This window comes from Octodon degus, unplaced genomic scaffold (genome assembly GCF_000260255.1).
Source record: "Octodon degus isolate 3935 unplaced genomic scaffold, OctDeg1.0 scaffold00108, whole genome shotgun sequence".
In the NCBI taxonomy this organism is placed as follows: domain Eukaryota; kingdom Metazoa; phylum Chordata; class Mammalia; order Rodentia; family Octodontidae; genus Octodon; species Octodon degus.
In genome coordinates, this window is record NW_004524684.1 from 1,272,006 (window position 1) to 1,292,812 (window position 20,807).

At 44.6% G+C, this 20,807-nt stretch overlaps 1 protein-coding gene across 5 annotated transcripts in view; it reads left to right on the forward strand.

Moving 5' to 3' along the window:
- The window catches only part of Ccdc146 (coiled-coil domain containing 146), a 157,503-nt gene that overhangs the window by 92,375 nt on the left and 44,321 nt on the right, over positions 1 to 20,807 (forward strand). For 4 of the 5 annotated variants that reach the window (XR_002822810.1, XM_004639248.2, XM_023724324.1 and 1 more), the window contains exons 3-4: positions 13,964 to 14,046; positions 15,919 to 16,128. Coding sequence is in view for 4 of the 5 variants with exons in the window: in XM_004639248.2 (XP_004639305.1) it covers positions 13,964 to 14,046; positions 15,919 to 16,128 (293 nt within the window). In the remaining variant the exon portion in view is untranslated. The remainder of the gene's footprint in view (positions 1 to 13,963; positions 14,047 to 15,918; positions 16,129 to 20,807) is intronic. The other variant, XM_023724323.1, reaches the window with a different exon arrangement.

The following is a 20,807-nucleotide window of genomic DNA, read 5'->3' on the forward strand; positions in this document are numbered from 1 at the left end:
TTTACTGGCTAATGCACAAATTTATTCTCTTACAATTCTGTTGATCAGAAGTACAACATGTGCCTCAGTTAGCTAAAGCCAGCATGTAGCCAAGGAGGCATTCTTGCCTGGAGACACTGGGGAGCTTCTGGTTTCGGGACTTTTACAGTCTCCAGAGGCCACCCACACTCCTTGGCTCCTGACCACCCTCCTCCATGCTCAACGCCAGGAACGGTGGGTCAAGGCCTGCCTGCATTTCAAACCATCCCCGCCTGCCTTTCCACCTCTCCAGCGCAGCCAGGGAGTAAACACATGTTCTAGGGGTTACGATAGGGACATCCTTGGGAGCAGGGGCAGGTAGCATTAATCTACTTAGGACAGGAATACAGTTGGTATTGCAGGGCTGGATTGGTCATGGACGATGCAAGAGGGGAGAGGCTGGTTTGGAGGGGTTACCAGCTGCTGGATGACAAAGCCCTTGTACATCATGCCAAGGAAACAGACTTAGTCCTGTAGGTCAAGGGGTCCCCTGAGGACTTATAAAAAAGGTGAAAATCATTTGAGTAGAGCACTCTGCTGGCAGCATCTGGGACAGAATCGAGCAGGACAAGAACTAGAGCCAGCTGGGTCGGCTATTGTCAAAATCTCAGCAAGAAGTGAAAAGGGTTTGTGCAGGACACATTAGAGATTGTTCATTCTGTGAAACTCTGCCAGGATATAATCAACAGAACCTTCAGGTGAAGCACCAGCCTACAAAATTCCCCTCTTAAAAAGTGGTCCCAGGGCAGGGGAGATGGCTCAGTGCAATAAGCGCTTCCCTGTCAAGCGCAAGGGCCTGAGTTCAATCCCCGGTTCCGCCAAAAAAAAAAAGGAAAAAGTGGTCCCAGTGCTAGAGCATCGATGTTATATTGTGGAAGTAAGCAATTCTGTGTGTTCTAGGTGTTGGGCCTGCAAGGTGTGTTATTCTCTACCTAGAAGCTCATGCGTTGCATGGATCCTGCCCAAATGAAGCTCTCACTTCATAAATTCCCTGACATTTATTCTTCAGAAACCCCTTTTTTGGAGTCATTGGCTTGCAGGTGGCAGTGCAGACTATAGGAATAAATAAGAGACCCTGGGATAGTTTGATAAGGTAGATGGGATGAGAGCCAGATCCTGGGAACGTCACCTTTTTTGTTGGTTTTGTTTTTTATGTATTTGGTACAGGGTCTACAGGATCTCACTACGTAGACTGGACTCCTAGTGATCCCCTGTTTTCAGCCTCCCAAGCGCTGGGATTACAGGCACTCACCACCATGCCCAGTCTCAATTGCCATCTCAGCACACCCTGTGGGTAGGGCCGGCACAGCATGCTGGGGATTGAACCCTGGTCCCTGTGCTCTGCCTAAGTAGGCACTTTAATCCTCTGAGCTACCTGGCTGGCCCTAACATCACCTGTTAAAAGGAGAGCCAAGGAAGAAAACAAGAGTAAGGAAAGACTGTTATTATAAGCCACGAAAGCCAGACAAAGGGGTTCCAGAAGTGAAGGAACTGCTATATGCCAATAGTATTGAGTATCTTACAAATATCAAGTAAGATATGAGAAATGTCAATGAACTATAATAACTAAGAGGTTACTGGGCCTCCACTTCCAACCAAGATAGAAGAATCAGTACCTGCTACCTTAAACAATTAAAAATAGAAAAAAATATATGAAATATTTGCTTTCAGACTCTGGACAACAGATGACACAGACACTGATCTCTGAGTTTGGGGAGTGAATGAGGGGCGGCCTCTACTGCCCCCATCAAAGAGCCTAGAGAGCATTTCCAGGTTGCTGCAGAGGAAGGAAACCCTAGACAGGGGCAGGCAGCCTTGCTGGTGATCTGAGAAGACAGTGTTTGCAGTTCCTGGAAGCCAAGTTGGCTAAAGCGCATGGGTCAAGGGAGGAGTGAGCGTCACAAGGAGAGGACCCGAGACCTGCAGGGGTTCCCTAGGGTCTGTGTGTGGACCAGGGCATGCTGTGGGGATACTGCTGAGGCTGGGAGAAGAACTGGAGAGGGATCCCCGAAAGACCCCCAGCTCCTGGAGCACTGAGTAAAGGGGTACTGATCCAGGAATAGGGCCAGTGTCCCAGACAAAAGATTGTACTGAAACTCCCTGAGGGGTTAAAAACAAGCCTTGAATAGATCAAACTGTTGTCAAGAAACTTAAGGAGTATCTTCCCAACAGATAAACATATTTAAAGGAACACAAAAAGAGCCCACGTCTTAACAGTGTGAAGTTCATGACGTCTGGCACCAGTCATAATTACCAGATGTAGAGGAATATGGCCTCCCATGAGGACAACATGCAAATAATATAACAGACCCAGAAACAGAGTCAGGAGGCAAAGACAGTAGAAATTGTCAATATTATCAGTATTTTTGTATCTTAGGGAAATGCAGAGGAAAACATGAACAAAATAAGAAAAGTGGAAATTATACAAAGACCAAGTCAGGCTTCTGAGGCTAAAATATACAGCACCTGAGATGAAATATTCACTGGAGGGAATTGGCACAGATTAGACATTAAATAAAAAGAGGTTCTGTGCTTCAAGATTTAATGCTAGAAACTCTGCAAAGCAAATTACTGAAAAATAGTGACAAAAGTGAAAATCTCAGTCAGAAAGTGAGGAGGTCCTCAGTCAGTTCCCTAGTTACTGACCACGTGGCCACTAGGGTTGGGGAAAGATGTGACCAGTGACCTAATCCTTAGGAGGGTAGAATGTGACACACAGGTGGACAGAGTGGCCATCACCCAGAGAAAAGAATACTTACTTGAGATGTGGCAAAAGACATTCATGGGGTGCAGCTGTGTAGGTACCTGGCTCTGATGATACAGGGGGTGAATTTAGGGGGCTGGAATTTTTCTGCTGAATGAGTCAGATGCACAAGGGAGCTGAAGCTTGGCGTGGCAAGTGAGGGGAGATTCACATGGAAGAGCCGTGCAGCAGTGCCGAGAGTGGAGGCGCACATGGAGGCCTTTGCAATGGCCACGCTGTCTATGTCCAGCAGGGAAAGGGAGAGGACAGTGAGGGCGAGGAGCCATGCTTTCAGCTTTACGTTTCCTTCTGAAGAGAGCCAACCGAGTCCTGAGTGAGGCTGAGGCAGGAGGTGTTGTTGAAGGGTCAGAAAACCAGGCAGACTGCTGACCGGGGCCACCTGGACGTGCCCAGTTCTAATTGTTTCCTCGTGCTTACCCCTTCCAGAAAAGTTCTTACTGAGCTGTTCCTCTCCTTGGAATGTGCTAGAATTTCAATGTTTGAGATTTTTTCCATATTATTACATGACATCCGTGAATCATGAACTCTTGTTAAACTTTTAGTTCTAGTATAAATGTTTCCTTGAGGTCACAATCACCAAGAAGGCAATTCAGAAGCACAAGTATCTATTGTGAAATCATATTTATGAACTTATGACTTTCTATATAACCTTTCAGTGTGTATTTCCATTCACAATCTGACACTGACCTTTATGCTGTGTTTCTTAGATTCCGCATTTTTAAAACATGACAGACTCATTTTCTGTACACGCCTGCTTTGTGCAGTGTCAAGTGCAACTCTATTTCCATGCCTGGTGCTGTGATGAGGGGCCCGTTGTTATCTACTAGAGCTGAGTCTGGAGTTCCTAACCAGAGGCAGAACTGCTTATTAACATCTCAGTCATGACTTTTAAAAATTTTAACCAAGAAAAGGCCAGGTATGGTTGTGTGTGCCTGTCATCCCAGCAGTTGGGAGGCTGAGGCAGGAGGATCACTGTGAGTTCAAGACCAGCCTGGGCTACAAAGTGAGTTTGAGGTCCACCTAAACTATGTAGTGAAACCCTGTCTCAAACAACAAAAAATTGTTTGTAACCAGGAAAACCCATTTTTTATGGTTTGTTCTTTTTCTCTTTGGAGATTTGCTTGTAGTAGAGGAGACCAAAATAACAAAAAGTTTATCAGCCCTCTTTCCGAATATCTATGATAAAACTCTGGTTTACATAGGAACTGCGAAGACAGATGAGACATCTACTACTGAGCTCTCTTTACAGGCTCCTCAGACACCAAAGGCCGGGGGTGTGATCGAGACCACAAAGAGGAGAGGAAACCTCTCCTGCCTTTCTGCCCTTTCTGTGGCCATGAAACCTGCTAACATGTGCCACTGGCCCAGGCATCGCTAGACTGCAAACCTTTGTGTTAGAGTAGGCCTCAACCTGAAGAAAACAGCACAGCTGGCCCTCAGTCAGAACCAGGGTGTGGCTTCCCACCAGCTCTGATCCTGGCACTCAAGCTCCAGGTTCCACCCTGACTCCCTGATGCTTTTAGCAATCCATTTCTAGCATCTTTAATACCCTTTTATTATTAAAAACAGTGTCTATGCATTGCAAAAACTAATATAAAATATAGGCAGACAAAAATAAAGGCATAAAGGTAATGCTACCATCCAGAGAATAGTATTGTAACCTCCTTGTTCTTCTCTTTCTGGATCTCTATAAAGTCACACATCCACATGTAAGATGAAGCTGTGTTAGAATACATCACTGGCCCTCGGCATCCCTCTGAAATCACACACTCCTCTAACCCTTGTGGTTGCTTTTAGCAGGAGATGATACTGAGGTCATCATGCAGTCACAGGGGAGAGTCACTGTTCCTGGTGCAGCGTTGCTTCCAGACCATTTTGATGGACAAAGCTAGGACCTTTTAAGTCATGAGTGCTAATAGAACTGACAATTCGATTTTTAACTTTAGAGTGTTCATACTACTTTGACTTTACAGTCATATGCCTCTTACACTGAAAATCTTGATTTCTCATACAATTAACATTTTAGAAGTTATTTTATTGAGCTATAATGTATATTCCATAAAACTCTCTCTTTTCAGTGTTTGCAATATGTTCTTTAGTACATACACAGATTCATAGAATTGTCATATTCTAATTTTAGAATATTTTCATCACACCAAAAATGAATCTTATGCCTGTCACTTGTGATGTGTCCGTCCATTTCCCCTCCCCAGCCACTGTCATGGTAGGCACTGCTGAATCTACTGTAGATGGGTCTATTCGGGATAACTCACATAAATGAAATATCACAGTGTGTGGCCTTTTGTCTGGCTCCTTTCATTAGCATAATGGTTTCAAGGCTTCCCTATGTTGTAGTAGAGATCCAGACACTATTCTTTTATACAAGAATAATATTCCATTGTACAGATGCACAACATTTTGTCCAACTATCAACTGATAGACATACTAGTTGTTCCTCTTTTGACTACTATAAATGGTTGTGCTATAAAATTTATGTATGCAAGTCTTTACACATATTCTTTACCTTGCTTGAGTATACTCTTTCTTTTTATGTGTGGATTCATGTTATTATTATTCATATTATTATTATGATTTCAAATCCTGTCAGTCTAAAGAACTTACTTTAGTATTTCTTACAAGGTTGCTCTACCAGGAGTGATTCTTTCCATTTTGATTTATCTTATAATTCCTTTACTTCCTCTTTTCTTTGAAAGAGACTTTGGAGGTATAGATTTTTCCAACAGTTGGACTTTGCTGTTTTTCTTTCATCACTCGGAATGTATCACCCCACTGCTTTCCAGCATCCATCGCATTGGGTGAAAAGTCACCTGTTGCTCTTGGCTTTTTTGTTTATTTGCTTGATTGCCATTTTTGTTTCAGTTTTCTTTTGAAGATTGCCTTTTTGGCTTTCAACTGTCCCACTATAATGTGTCTGTTTGCAACTCATGAGCTTTTAATATACACATTATGTTTTCATCACATTTGGAAATTTTTCAACCATTATTTCTTCAACATTTCTCTGTGCCCTTTCCCTCCAGTTCTCTCTTTCCATGTAAACTGGTAGGCTTTCTGGTGTTGGTGTCCCTTATTTCTGTTTATGAGTATTCATGCTTCTTCTGTATGTTCTTCCAATTATATAATTATTGCTCTGTCTTCAAATTGCCATTCCTGCTCAAATCTAAGGTTGAGCTCTTTGAGTGAAATTTTCAAAAATTTTAATTTTTTGCCTAGGGATTTCAAATTAGTTTCTTTTTTATTAGTACATGTTTGTAGTGCATACTGTTTTGTTCTTTGTGGGGCATTGATAGAGGTGTAGAACACGTCTTAATTCCTTTTTCATCCCTTGCACTCCCCTCCCTCCATCTTGTGGTCACCACCCTATTGAAAAAAGATCTGTCTGCCTACTTCCTATTGGCTATCTTTTGTTCTTTATTTATTCTTTATTTATATGTCTTCATTTATACTTCTCATATAGGAGAAACTATGCAATAATTAAGCTTGTGAGTCTGATTTATGTCACATAACATTATGGCTTCAAGGTCCATCCATTGCCCTACAGATGACTCAAGATTCTTTTTCTTTATAGCAGAATAGTACTCCATTGTGTGTGAATACCACATTTTCTTTATCCATTCATCTCTTGATGAACATACAGACCACTTCCAAGATTTAGCTATTATGAATTAACTTCCTAAAATGTCTCCATATTGACATTCTCTACTTGATGAATTGTCAACTAATTCTGTAAATTGCATTTTTCTTACAGCCTGTAGCTTCTGATGTCCTTGCTTAGATCCTTTGCCTTGTTTTTACTTTTAAGTTTGACTTCCTATGCATTGCTGCTAGATCAGTCAGTATAGCTTAGTGCTTCGCCACTGAATGGGCAGAGGTCATGCTCCAGATTTTCAGCACTTTCCATTGCATCTGTACATAGCATGGGGACTACTCTCAAAATTCAGGAAGTTTATCTTCCCCACTTTTGACCTGGGGGGGAGTTCTTTGGAAGTGCCCTCTCTCTGGTCACTTTTGGGTAGTCATAGCTTCTGTCTTTTCCATTGCCTCTTCATCCACTGCTGTCAAGTGTAACTTTAACAAGGTTCTCTTTGAATCTCTTGCTCCTGTTTCCTCATTAGACTTCTGCTAGTCTGTTCCTACTGGTTTTTCAAAAATTTTGTTTATTTCTTTTAGTTTTTTTTTTTATCTCTGTTACTTTTTATATGGCTCCAAGGCATGGATAGTCTATGCTTTCTTCCTAACATAAAGGCAAGCCTAACAAGTAAAGCTTCACAACTCCTTTAGCTTTCATCCGCATTGGAACTGCTGTTTTCCTGAGAAGGAACTGGGGGATCTGACCTCTCTTTTTTGTGTGTGTAGCACTGGGAATCAAACTCAGGACCTTGTGCTTCCCAGGCAGGTGCTGTGCCACTAAGCAATCTCCCCAGCGCACCTGAACTTTCTTGTTTGTCCAGAGTCTCTGTGGAGCAGACACTTGGAAGTGGTGGTAGGCACTACTGAATAGCTGTAGATGTGAGTCTGGTACAGCTCTTCCAGAAGACTCAGGTGAGGATGGGTAGATGTGTGCTGCAGTTTTATAAAGCTGTCTTTACCCTTGGAATAGATCTTCAGGAGTATGAAAGTGGAAAAGTAACTGCCACAACTGCCCAGAACAGTTCTTCTATGTTATAGAGTTAGAGGTGATAGATACAGCCATGGCTCAAATTTCACAGTCTCTCACTAAATAAATGCTTCTTAATTATTTGTATACTGTTAGGCCAATTTCCAGAGGCTTTAAGTTTTTGTCTTAGATCACTTTAGCCATATTGAAACTTATAATTTTAGTTCTTTGCTTTAACTTACAATATAAGAAAAGTAAGTGCAAAGAATCAAATGCAGCTAGTGACAAACAGACTACTGACAGTGGTTTAAGTATTCTGTCATTTTTATGTGCCTATTTCCTCAGACTGTTAACTACTTTAGGGTATGGTTTGTGCCACATTCATTTCCATTTCTAGTATGTAGGGAGCAGTAGGTGAGAGACTGTGAAAAGGCAATGGTCTTCCCAGCATCAGGAGAAAACTAAATAGTGTATATATTTTTAATATACAAATCCATAATTCATTACCTCCAAAACCTGGCTCACTGGCTAGTTAAAAACCTGGCTCCTACTTGGTCTTCATAATATACACTTATAAACAAACACTCACATGTTTAGCTTTTTAAAAGCTTTTCCTGGTAACTTTTCTCCATATGCAAAGCTTTATTTTTCTTATGAGACATTAAAGACATGGTGGCCTACACCCTTTCAGAAACCAGTAAAATCTTTGAGAGATGAGATAGGTTATAGAGTAGCTCAAAACTACAGAAAGTGTAGAACTAAAATAAATAGCATAATTAGGTATCCACAAAAGGTAACCTTATGTCAATGGCAACTCGGTTAAAAAGTCCTGAATTATATTTAAGGCAACCTGTAAAATACATTTAACATAGTGAGATGTGGAGCTTTCTAAAAGCTGTTACAGAACCTTTTCCTCATATGTCACCCATAGTTTAAAAATGAGGACTATGTGCATAGGATTCGGGTCTGGTCCTCATGAGTGACTCCCAACACTTCCACAAAGAAGAAATGGCTGCCATTAGTCACTTTCCTGTCCCTGAAACAGATGCCTGACAAACCATAATTTGAAGGAGAGGTTTATTTTTGGCTCATGGTTTCCAATGGATTCAGTTCAGGGGGTGCAGTATAAGGCAGCACAGCATGGTGAGCAGGCATGGAAGAGAATACAGCTCCCCTCATGGTAACCAGAGAGCAGAGGCAAAAGGGTAAAGCCTAGCAGAGGAGCATACTCTTCCCTGTCATGCCTCAGTGACTGAACTCATCAGGGTGGACTCACTGATGAATATAAACCCCCATGATCTAATCACCAACCACACACATGACACTTTGGGGTGACATTGTAGAACTAAACCACAGTCTTCCACCCCATACCCAAAATACTTGTCCAGCTCGTTAAATAAAATAGATTTCATTTATCTCTAAGAGTTGCCAAAGTCAACAGTTCTAACATTGCTGAAAAGTCCAAGCCCAAAGTTACCTCTGAGACTCAGGGCAAACTCTTCGTTGTAAACTCCTGCAAAAAGTAAAAATAGAAAGCGAAATATTTCCAACATTCAATGACACGGCGTAAACATTCCCATTCCAAAAGGGAAGAATAGGGGAACAGATAGAAACTGGACCCAAGTGAAACCAAATGCCAGCAGGTCAAACTTTGAATCCTATAGCTGTATATCTAGCACCTGGGGCAAGTTGTAGCAAGATCTGAGCGCCAAGGGGCTTGCTTGTTCTGCTCCTATGACATTGCTAATTGTAGCCCACATTTCTCTCTTGGTTTGGCTCTGTTCACTCCTACAATTTTCCTCTGCAGACATTCCATGTTCCTGGCATGTCTAATTTCCTGGGATTTCCACTGCACATTGGTCATTGGGCGCACAGCTTCACATATTACCTTCACACTAGCTGGCCTCCCAGGCCTTTTTTCTGAAATTTGGGTGGATCCCTCCATAACCCAACTCTCCTATTGTGTGTGCCTGTAAAACCATTACCACATAGATGATGCTGGTATCTCATATCAGCTCAAGCAGTCATGGGCCCCTTTGGACCATGGCTTCAGTGACCTCTGAATACCTAGATATCTGGGCATGGGGGAAATGAATCTTAGGAAACCTATTCCCTAGGCAAGCCTTTCTCTTTGATTAGGAAATCCAGGGACTCACTTCTCAAATGAAAACTTTACACAGTTGTGTCTTTAAACCTGTGATGGGTGAGATCTTGATGATTCCCTAAATGTCTTCAAGCCACCTTTCTTATTTTTCTTACTGAAAGTACTTGGCTTTTTTAATGCTAATATTTTAGCAACTATAGTCTCCATGACCCCAACGTTGTAGGTGGTTCTTTGATAGAACTGTGAACTTTTTGTTCCTGATTTTCTAGATCTGGCTAAAAGCAGCTAGCAGTACCCAGTGGCACAGCCTGGATGTTGGGTTGCTTTGAAATTTCCCTGGACAGGAAATTTCACACTGATTATCACCCACAACCTGAATATTAGCCTCTTACAAAGTACAGTGGTTCTCAATTTACAAAGTTCAATTATTTTACACATTTGGGGAAGGTGGCTGTGTTTGTTTTTGTATGGGGACAATGTGGTCATATTTGTCACTCAATGCAGAGTTTGCAAATGCAAGGAGGATTTTGCCAAACATTTTGTTCAGCTTTTTTTTTTTTTTTTTTTTTTTTTTTTTTTGGCAGAACCGGGGATTGAACTCAGGCCCTTGTGCTTGCCAGACAAAAGCTTATTCTACTGAGCCATCTCCCTGGCCCCAGCCAAACATTTTTGTTTGCTAACTGAATTATCTGCAAATAGAAGTGTTCATGAACTAAGATGTTACAGGACATGGGCAAGATGAAGACAATTTTTCTGCCCATATGTAATACACATGGCCTCTACTCTAACTACCAATAGAATCTTGGTTCCTAACTGAAGCTTCCTAAACCTGACCTTTACTGTCTGCATTCCTATCAGCAGTTAGTTTTGAGCTTCAACCTGAATCTCCCTCTCATCAATTTCTGCTTACTTTGCTTATAGCACTCTAGACCTCTCTACTTTGCAACCCCAAGCTTTTCCTAACTCCTCTTGCAAACTATTTCCAAAGACTTTTGAGTTATATGGTCAGATATAGTCACAGCAATGACCCTGCTTCTCTGGTATTGATTTTCTATCTTGGTCTCTTTCCCATGCTTGAGACAAAATATCCAATACTTGCAATTTAAAGGAGGAGAGGTTTATTTGGTTCATAGTTTTTGAAGGATTCAGTCCAGGTTGGTTGGCTATAAGGCAGAGCAGCATAGTGGAACAACATGGAGAAGGAGCTCTGCTCATCAAGAAGCAGAGAGCTATGCAAGGAGTCGGGGACAAGAACAGACCCTTCCAGGTCACACCCCAGTGACCCACCTCCAGCCATTCCTCCTAGCAGCACATTCCCCTACCGAACTCTACAAGGGATGAATCCACGGATGAGTACAGAGCCCTCATGGTCTGCTCATCTTCCCCAAACATATAGGTTGGGGAAAACATTTGATATCTAAACCATTACATGGTTTCACAGTGTAGTTAGTATTTGCTACTCTTACTTGGGTACAAAGACTTGTAGTTGGGGTTTGCAAGGAAAATGAGTTAATATAAGATATATGATTTATAGGGTTATTTTATTATATTTACCCTAAGAGTCGAATGCAGAAGAGTGTGGGAGATCCATCCACACACTAGAGATCCCAAGAATCAAAATGAGGGCCTGGATCCCACAGCAGTGTCTTGCAGGAGTCTAGCTGAAGACCTGGAGCCCAAAGCAATGCCCCACTCCCACGAGTCCAGCTGGAGGTCCAGAGCCCACAACAATGTCTCATGCAGGTCTATATCAAGATCTGTGCTGAAAAGGCCAAAAGGTCAGTAGTGGAAACTAGAAAGTCTGTGCCAGCGGAATGCAGGATCTGTGCCAGCAGGCTGAGTGGTCTGCATTGGAGTCAGAAAGTGGTGCTCAAAGTAAGGGCCAGAGCTCCCCTGAAGCAAGCTGAAGCCATCCTCAGTGATAGCAAGGTCCTGAGCCTCTCCAGTGGTGAGAACAGCCACGCTCATCATCATTCAGTTCATCTGGGTATCACAAGTTGACCTCCAGCTGTCAATCCACCACAACTATGAATCCTTATGGGGTAGACGTAGACCTCTCTATTTTGTAAGTTGCTTTCATTCACTTGCTAATGAATATAAACAATTAGTCAGTACCAAAACTGTGACTATAATGTTAAATAAAATAAGCTAGACACAGAAAGCTAATATAAGTAAGTAAATAAATAAGTAAAATAAAGATGATAGGAAACAAAAAAGTAGGCTTTTGGAAGATGGGGAAAGATATGGAAGGAGGCTAGAAAAGGGAATAGAAGGACCAAAAGTTATCAATATAATGTGTACCAATTTTCCAAGACAAACATAGCTGCTGTGTAGGGCAAGCATACTCTAATAAAAAATGTTTTATTGAAAAAAGCCTTGGTTGACAATACAGTGAAAAAAAGGTTAACAAGATCCTCATGAGATCAGCCGAAAAGATCCAAAAACAGTGTTATCACATGAATTTATTCTCACAGACTGAACTGGGTTAGATTTTATGAAGTACAGAGTTCCGTGGAAGGGAGATTTGGAAATGAGAGGAAGCCTTCTCATAAACTGATATTGCGGCCAAGGCATGAAGAAAGAGTTGGAGCGAAGTGAGCAGAAAGCTGAAGAGAGCGACTCCAGCCACGCTGGAAAGGAGATTCGTGCATCTGCTGAGACAGGGAAGCAAGCGCGATAGAAGCACCAGGCGGGCACTTCAAGAGGCGACTGTGAACCGGGTCAGGGAGGGAGACGGGCCATGCAGGCTTAGGGTCTAAATAACTGCCTCGAGTCCTGTTTTTCGTTCCTCTTGTGGGTTTTGAGTACTGCACAGAACATGACCTTGTCCAGTTTTTAGAGGGATCTCTGTGCAAAGTAGATGGATGGATCCCCCGTGAAAACAGGAGCAGGGGCAGGGAGGGGGGAGGGGAGGCGGGTAGAAGGCTTTGCTGTGCTCCATCCAGGAGAGGATGTGTCTTGGACTAGCAGTTTCAGAGGAAAGTACATGGAGCCAAGAGAGCATTCAGAGGCAGAACAGCAGGCTGTGGGAAACACAAGTCTTTTCTCAAGTTCTACATTTTTATTTTTTTTTAAAGAATTATTTATCTATTTATTCATTCATTCATTTTGTGTGTGTGGCCAGCTCAGCCCACCAGGGGGCGGGGCTGGCTGGCATGTGGTGCTAGGGGATTGAACCGCGGTCCCTGTGTTTTGCTTAGCTTAGCTTGTTCTAGGTAGGTGCTTTAGACCACTGAGCCATCTCACCAGCCCCAAATTCTACATTTTTAATCTGCTATCACCGGTGAGATAGCTCAATGGGCCCGCGAGATAGCTCAGTGGACTAAGCATCTGCTTAGGCAAGCATGGGGACCAGGGCTTAATCCCCGGCACTACGTGCTGTGCCAGCCCCTTCCCTGGTCGCCTGAGCCAGCCACCAAGACTGGGCCTGGTGGTGCACACCTGTAATCCTAGCGCTGGGGAGGCTGAAAACAGGAAGATCACTTCGAGTCTGAGCTGCATAGTGAGACCCTGTACCAAATACATTAAGAAGAAGAAGAAGAAGAAGAAGAAGAAGAAGAAGAAGAAGAAGAAGAAGAAGAAGAAGAAGAAGAAGAAAGAAAAAAATCTGATGACATTAGTAGCCCAGTTAAAGTCAAACCTAATGCAAATACTCTTTGCATGATGGTGTGGGTAAAACTCTAATTTTATGTTTGATGTTATGATGTGGATTAAGTATCACTCAATTCAGAGAGTAAGTCAAATGTCCTTTTATCAGAAATGAAAAAGGAGTGAATATTGTCTCTTTAAGTTCTGGGCATACTTTTCTTGCTTCTCTGTAGTAGAAGCAGAGGTATTGAGGAGAGGAGAGTGATGTCGGATTTATGGAGCTGGACCACCTGATTTACATCCTGACTGTCTGAACTAAAATTTTAACTATAACCTTGGGCAAATTACTTAATTCTTCTAAACTTTGGCCTCACATGGAGATATAGTTCCTACTTCCCACATTTCTGAGAATGAAATGACTGATGTACAACTCTTGCTTTTCTTTTTTCTTTTTTCTTTTTTTTTTTTTCCAGAACTGGGGGTTGAACTCAGGCCCTTGCGCTTGCCAGGGAAGCACTTATTCTGCTGAACCATCTCCCCAGCCCCACGATGTGCAGTAATTATCATTTCTCTCAACCTACAAATGGCCATCCTAGAAGTCTACATTAAGGCTGTTCATTAGGCCTAAAAATACATTTTAACAATTGGAAAATTTTGACTCAATTCTTTCCATGTCCAGAGAAGGATGACACAGTCTGGGGAGGTGAAAAGGCTTGCTAGGTGCCCTGACCAGCCAACCCCTTTCCACAGGCCATGCTTCGCATGTGCCTTCTCCAGTGTGTGTCCAAAAGGTTGTGTGACAGATGCTTCTATCGCTGTGATTTCCTGCTGAAGGACGTTGGTGGCTCACGTGACCTTATGTTCTCTCTGCTAGCTACACGCGCTGGGAAAAATTCCTGGAACCAGAATGGCGGAGTTGAAAGCCAAGTACACGTTGCTGCATGACGCAGTGATAAGGTACGCTGCTTACCCACATGGAGGTCCTGTTGGCTGCGTCTCTGCTTTTGGTAATCGGACCTGGGTTTGTTCACGCCCCCACCAGAGGGTTCAGGCCCCGAGGCAAGGGTTCAGATCATTTGAGGAGTGATTTGAACAAGCACCAGGAGAGAGCAGAGACATGAGAGTGGGCAGGGAAGAATCCTGCTGGGCTGGGTTACACTGTGGGTTTATACTGAGGGCAGCCGAGGCACAGAAAGGAGGAGGCCAGGTCCACTCTTCTTTCTTTCTTTCTTTCTTTCTTTCTTTCTTTCTTTCTTTCTTTCTTTTTTTTTTTTCTCTTTTCCCTCATCCCAGTTGTTCTTTCATTTTGAACAGTTTCTTTCCCTGTCACAATATCTATTGTACCTTTCAAATTTTATTTATTCTTTCAGTTTTTACACTGGGAGACCATACAATATTTACACATGCAAGTCTGATTTATTTCATTTATGAGTATGGTCTCTAGTTGCATCCTTTTACCCATGAAAACCTCAAGTTTATCCTTCTTTATAGCTGAGTAGTACTCCACTGTACAAAAGCACCCAGGGAGCATTGCACCCCTTTTCACCCTGGGACGGCTCTGACATAGAGCTGGGCAGCTCTGCAAGGTGCAGTGACTTGGTTTCCTCCTCCCCAGCCCACAGCTCAGCACCTTGGGCCCCGTGAGAGAGACGTGCAGGACCCAGACCAGCGTGTTATTTTTTCCTGCTTCCAGGTTGTGTTGTGAAACATTTGCTTCCTTTCTGCTACCCGCATTTCCCCTCCTCCTGACCCCTCAGTTCCCACTAGGGCAGGAGGAAGTAGGGCCTCCCGTCCTGCTGGGCTGCAGCCCAGACACGGGCTCAAACTGCAGAGCGGCTGCAGATAACATCAGCTTTCAGCCACTGAGTTTGTATATGTTGTCATTAGAGCTGCTGCTGCCTCTCGGCCCCTGACGCAGGGCCTATCATGAGAAATGTTTTGCTGGATGCCAAGGGGCATGGGGTATTCAAACCTCTGAGAAAATGGAGGTAGCCAGTTCCTTCTACAGGGATGGGCTCGGTCAGGGCAAGGACAGCCAGTTTCTCAGCATGAGGAAGGTTTCTCACCTGTGAGGAGCCTGGCGGGCCACACCCTCCAGAGAGCCCGGCCTTTGAGTCAGGAACCAGCCCTGCTTGCCTCTGAACAGCAGAGGAGGCTAATGTGAATGTTTCCGAGAAAAATGAATCGTGTCTGCCAGTAAAGCTGGAGCTGATGCTGGCCTCTGCACAGCGAGTTCTAGAAAAATCCTGGGGAACTGGTGACATATAACTTCTATGTCTGTACAGATCCACTCTGCCGGGGCTCAGCCCCTTTCCCTTTCCCAAATGATTCCTGTGATGTTCAATCCCAGTTCTACAGGCATCAAGGCTAGAATTATGTATAAAAAAGTATAATTTATGCCATAACTTTATGGGGAATTTTTGTACCTAGCCTACTAATAACATGCTATTCGAAAAGTTTCTTTCTGGTAGTTCATGGAAAAGGAAAACTCTTCCTACAATGTCAGGAGAATCCAAGGAAACCAGCAGTGCTGGGGTATTTTGAGAGCCCCACCCCTTTGCCCCTTCCCTGGAAGGTATGGTCATTCTTCAGTCATAGGGAAGAGCATTTTGTCCTCTCCCTGTCATCGTCCCCCATCCAGACTTAGACACAGCCACCAGTTTACATGTGGTCCCGCTGCCCACCATGCACTCCTTGAGCCCAGGATCTGGGCCTTGCGGACCTCAGCCTCAAGTGGCCTCTGGTGTCACCAGGTAGGCTGAGCCCCTGGGCGGGCAGCAGCTGGGGCCATGCGCTTCTCACGGTGCGCGCCTCTCCTCCCGTGGCCAGCACACAGGAGTCCGAGATCGAGCTGCTGCAGAACGCCAAGCGCTTTGCTGAGCAGATCCAGCAGCAGCAGTTCCACCTGCAGCGAGCCGAAGGCTTCCCGGAGTCGCTGTCCACCGAGGTCTCCAAGATGCGGGAGCAACTGCTCAAGTACCAAAATGAGTACAACGCCGTGAAGGAGAGAGAGTTCCACAACCAGTACCGGCTGAACAGGTAAGCACCAGGCCTTGAGCACAGCCCAAGACCCGGGGACCAAAAGCAAGATCTAGGAGGAAGCCACTCGGGTCCAGCCATTGGAAGCTCATCTCTCCCCCAGGTCCCTTGGGACGAGCAGTTCCTGAACTTTCAGCTTCTAGGAGAAATAATAGGGTGGCCCAGGCCCCTGTGTCCCTGCGTGTTGAGGGGTGTGTGTGTGTGTGTGTGTGTGTGTGTGTGTGTGTGTGTGTAAAACCTTGTGCTCTGGAGCTGCAACCACAAAATACCCTCCACCAACAAGGGTTTGGTGCGCGCTCAGCCCCTCCCTGCCCAGACTGTGGGCCCTGATCCTTCTCGTCTGACCTGCCCTGTGGTTACCAGATCCCTGAAGTGCTCCTCCCATGGTGACAGCTTCTCCGCACATGTGCTTTCCAAGTGGACCTCTGATGCCCAGGCTCCCGTGAGCCACGCTGTCTTCTTCTAAGAGAGCAAAGCGGGCACCTCAGATGCAACCTTCACCCTCTTATTAAACTGTTCCTTAGGACCAAGGAAGAAATTTTGTTCTTCTGGAAGACACAGCCCCATACTCACAGTAGAAGCTGTCATTTAGCTGAAGCTTGCCACTAGAAGGGCAGAGGATATTTCAAAAATCCCCATCATCCTCCTCATGGCATAGCCCGTGGAAGAGTTTGTTCTCCAAGTCTCGCCCTTCAGATTGAATCTCAAAATGATTGCGGCACAGGATTTATGCTCCACGCTGTGCCCGGGCACTAAAAGGCCAAACCTTCTCTTCTAGAATTTGTTGCCATTTAAGGTGGCAGAACTTTCTCTGATGTTTATGAGAGGAGCTAGGCTCTGCCAGTGCAGAGAAAAGTCAGAACTGCTTGGAGACAAGAGAAGGACTCCAGCGGTCCCCAAAACCCTGCAAACCTGCTCCTTGGGGTCTGTCAACTGAAGGGTGCATAAGAAGGCCAGTTTAATAACAGAACTCTACTCCGAGGGGCAAGAAATCAGAGTTGGTTTTATTCTTTGTTCATCTTTCAATCTAAACTTGTTTGAGACTCGCCAGTGAGACCTATAAAAAGAAAGCCTCACTATTTCTGTGCTCTCTAAGCACTCTTTCAGCTGAGAAAATAATGAAATTAAAACAATTGGTGGTTGTTCATTAGTACCGAAAGCATGAACACTTGACATTTCGGGAAAGGGTAAGAGGAACACAAGTCAGTGGATATTTAAATTGTTTCAAATTTCCAAGCATTCCTGCCAAGAGGAGAGAAAAGCCCAGAATGCTTGCCTTTTAGGTATAGACAAGCACACTGTTCTCTGCGGCTCAGGATGGGCAGGGGCGTCCACATGGTGACCTACCCCGAGCAGGAACATTCCGTGTGCGCATCGGCAGACATGTCTAGCATGCATGCTTCAGACCGTGTGATGTAAGATCCTCCTAGTCGAGCAGTCTCCCTTGCACCCTCAAATAACAGCAGTGCAAGAATAGCCAGCTTATTTTCATAAAAATAATAGTGATATGAAAGGAAACAGCAGGAAAGACTCATAGGGAGGGCTTGGCATTGGCCGAGCCTGCCCAGTGCTGCACAGAACAGAAATAAACACACTTGCCACCCTCCAGGGGCAAAGGGGACAGCCCCAGATAAAAATAAAGAAAGGAAGCCAGTGAGAGAAAACTATTCATACAAATAAACAGATGCTATTTGTCAGGCCAATACAATAAACTCTCATTTTATTCCATGTCTCACTGACAGAAACCCAAATAACTAGCAGGCCTCCACCCAGCATCCTTAGGAACTTGTGAATCATTGCAAGCTACGAAGAACAACACTTTGTTCGAGTACTCTGGAGAGAGGATTTCACTCCATAATTTGGTTGCTTTTCTTCTGTTTTCACGTAATATAAGCTCTTTGATAAATGCTAGTGGTCAGTCAAATTATGTAGTTGCTTAAGAATTATGTGCTATAACAGCTTTAGTTCTTAGATGAATATTCATTGATGACCTCTCTACAAATACACACTTCAGGAAAGAAAATAGATCCTATTTAAATAAGCTAAGTAGTATACATTAATGAATAATGAAGTAGCTAAATAAACAGCATTGAAAACTTATTCTTGAAACACAGGGAAAGCAATTCTCTTTCTAAAAACTTTCTCCAGAAAGATTTTTCAATATTCTCTTCAGCCTTTTCTTTGCCTGCCTTAATCACCTTTCGGGGCTTCCCATAAAATTTGGGCAGTAACCGTAGTGTGGCTGTCCTGCTACATGTGACATCGTTTTAGCCAGCTGAGGATATAGGGCCATTGCCAGCACAGGCTGTCTGTCGCAGAGCGGGCGTGGGGTCAGGGACACTGGGCCGCACATGTGTGGGGCTATCCAGCTGTGGGCCTGACCTTAGTGAGGGTTTCTTCCACTGGTTCATACACACGGGGTTCAGTAGCTGTTTCCTTCCTTCCTTTGACAGTGGCAGAAGCCTGGGAACCAGGACTTGGTAAGAAAGGAGCAGAGGGATGATGTTAGCACTGCGCTGCAGTTTCCAAAGGCTGGGGGGTGGCCATGGGGCCTGCAGGGTTGGAAGGGAACTCTTAAATCCTCCTTGCTCCCTGTAGGACAGTCATACCTTACCAGAGAGATGGGCCTGAGAGACTCCCTGAAGGGCAGATCCACTCCAAATCTGCCCAAACCCCACCCAGTGCAACGTCTCAGTTATTCACAAACTTCCTGCATGGTTCTGACTCTAATTTGAGAACTTGAGCCCAGAGCTGGTCTTTACCCCAGCTCCGTCTCAGAACCCTTTGGCCCCTCCCTGCTGACCATTAGTCTGTGTCCCACCACCTCCGAGGAGAGGGAGCCCTCAGCCCCCACAGGCCTCCTGGCTTTGTGCCACTTCTACTCTACACACATGCCCAGCTTCTTCAGGCATCTCCATCCTCACAACTTCCGCCCATTCTGGATTTTTCTGCTGATGGTCAATGAGGCCCCTCCTGAGTGCTAATCTCAGATGAGAGCCGGGCTTCTTCTGCAGCGTTGTGTGTGTGAGGAGCCAGTGCCATAGGTGGTAGGAAGAATTTAGCAGTAGTCAGGGACTGCAGAGAAGTCAGAGTTCAGGGACCGCAGCAAGAGGGTAGCGGCCGGGTGGGGAGAGGCCCGCCCATTGGGGTGAAAGGCAGAGACTTTTCTATGTGGCTTAATGTGCGGAGTGGGTGGAGACGTCATCACCACAATGCTTTCATCAGGTTACTCTCTGTTCTCCTCAGTCCTGAGGGCAGCCAGGCGTTGTTGGAAGACTGACAGCGATTTTGTTAAGCAGGGTCCGGTACCCTGGGTACTGCTAGAAAATCGAGCTAAGACTAACATTGGTGCTCAGGCAGATCAGAATAAAGTATGTATGTTCACCCTTGCAAGGGATCTGTGGCGTCTCAGAGGAGAAGAGACGTCATCGTCACCACCTGAAGTGTGGTGCTGTCATCTGGTGATGTGTGTGCAGCTTCCACAGTGGAGGGTGAATGTGTCACCCAGCCGCAGTGTGGTGGCATTGAAGGAATCGATGGCCAAATCACCACCGTTGCCTCAGCTTCCCACATTGTCTCTGCACCCCAAGGTCCTTTAACCCAACCTGCTTGGTAACCTGTTTCCAGTTAGAAGTATTTGCTGCAGAAAGGAAGTGAATCCTAAGGAGTTCGGATGTTGGAGAACCTGGCTCACCCAGAAGGCTGAAAGGTGCCAGTTAAATGTCGTGGGAGTTTACAGTGCAAATTCGAAGTAGACGCGCTAGCACAACGTTAGCAACTGGCGGGTCTGGGCAAGAGGAATTTGGGTGTCGGCGCTTTTATTCTTCCAACTGCTCTGTAGATTTAACAGTTTCCAAATATTGACAGTGGGGGGAACAATAAATTTCATGTGAGTTTAAAAAGTTAGGAGCTCATAGAGTCCGGGCATGGTGGCACACACCTATAATCCCAGGGCTGGGGAGGCTGAAAACAGGAGGATCACTACGAGTCAGAGCTGTGGAATGAGACCCTGCACCAAATATATAAAATGAAAAAAAAAAGTTAGGAACGTCTGTATGCCAAGAGGCCCAGCAACACGTGTGTTGCCCCTTGATGTCATCACGAACAGCAATCCGAAAAGAGAAAAGGAGCATAATGCACAAACGTGTCTACTACTGCATCACTTTGTATAAAAGTGAGAAATTGGAAACAATCTGAATCCTTCAAAATGGTCGGAGATTTACACAGCGCAGTCCACAGGGAGCTTGGTAGTGACAGAGTGGGTAAAAGAGGCAGAGTGTGGGAGTCAGCGTCAGGGTCTGGTGGGCCCCAACCGTGTGACCGGAAAAGTGCTCAATGCCTCCGTTTCTTCATTTGTCCGATGAAGATGACCCCTGCGTGGCCAGGCTGCGAAGCTTAGAAATGATGCACATGAGGTGCCTGGCATGTAAGTTCAGGAGATGAGAAGAATATGTAGGATTATGTTATGATGGTGTAGCTACCCAATAGATCCTGGATGGGACAATTAAATTATTATGAATTCTATTTAGCAGCCAGGGAAATATTAGCTGTTAGGTGAAAGTGGATTTAACTGTACATGCCACATTTAATAAACTTGTGTTAAAAATATGAGCAAAATTAAAATGATCAGCCATTGTGTGCTAGGGTTAGGATCCTGGTCATTATCTTGTAGATATCTT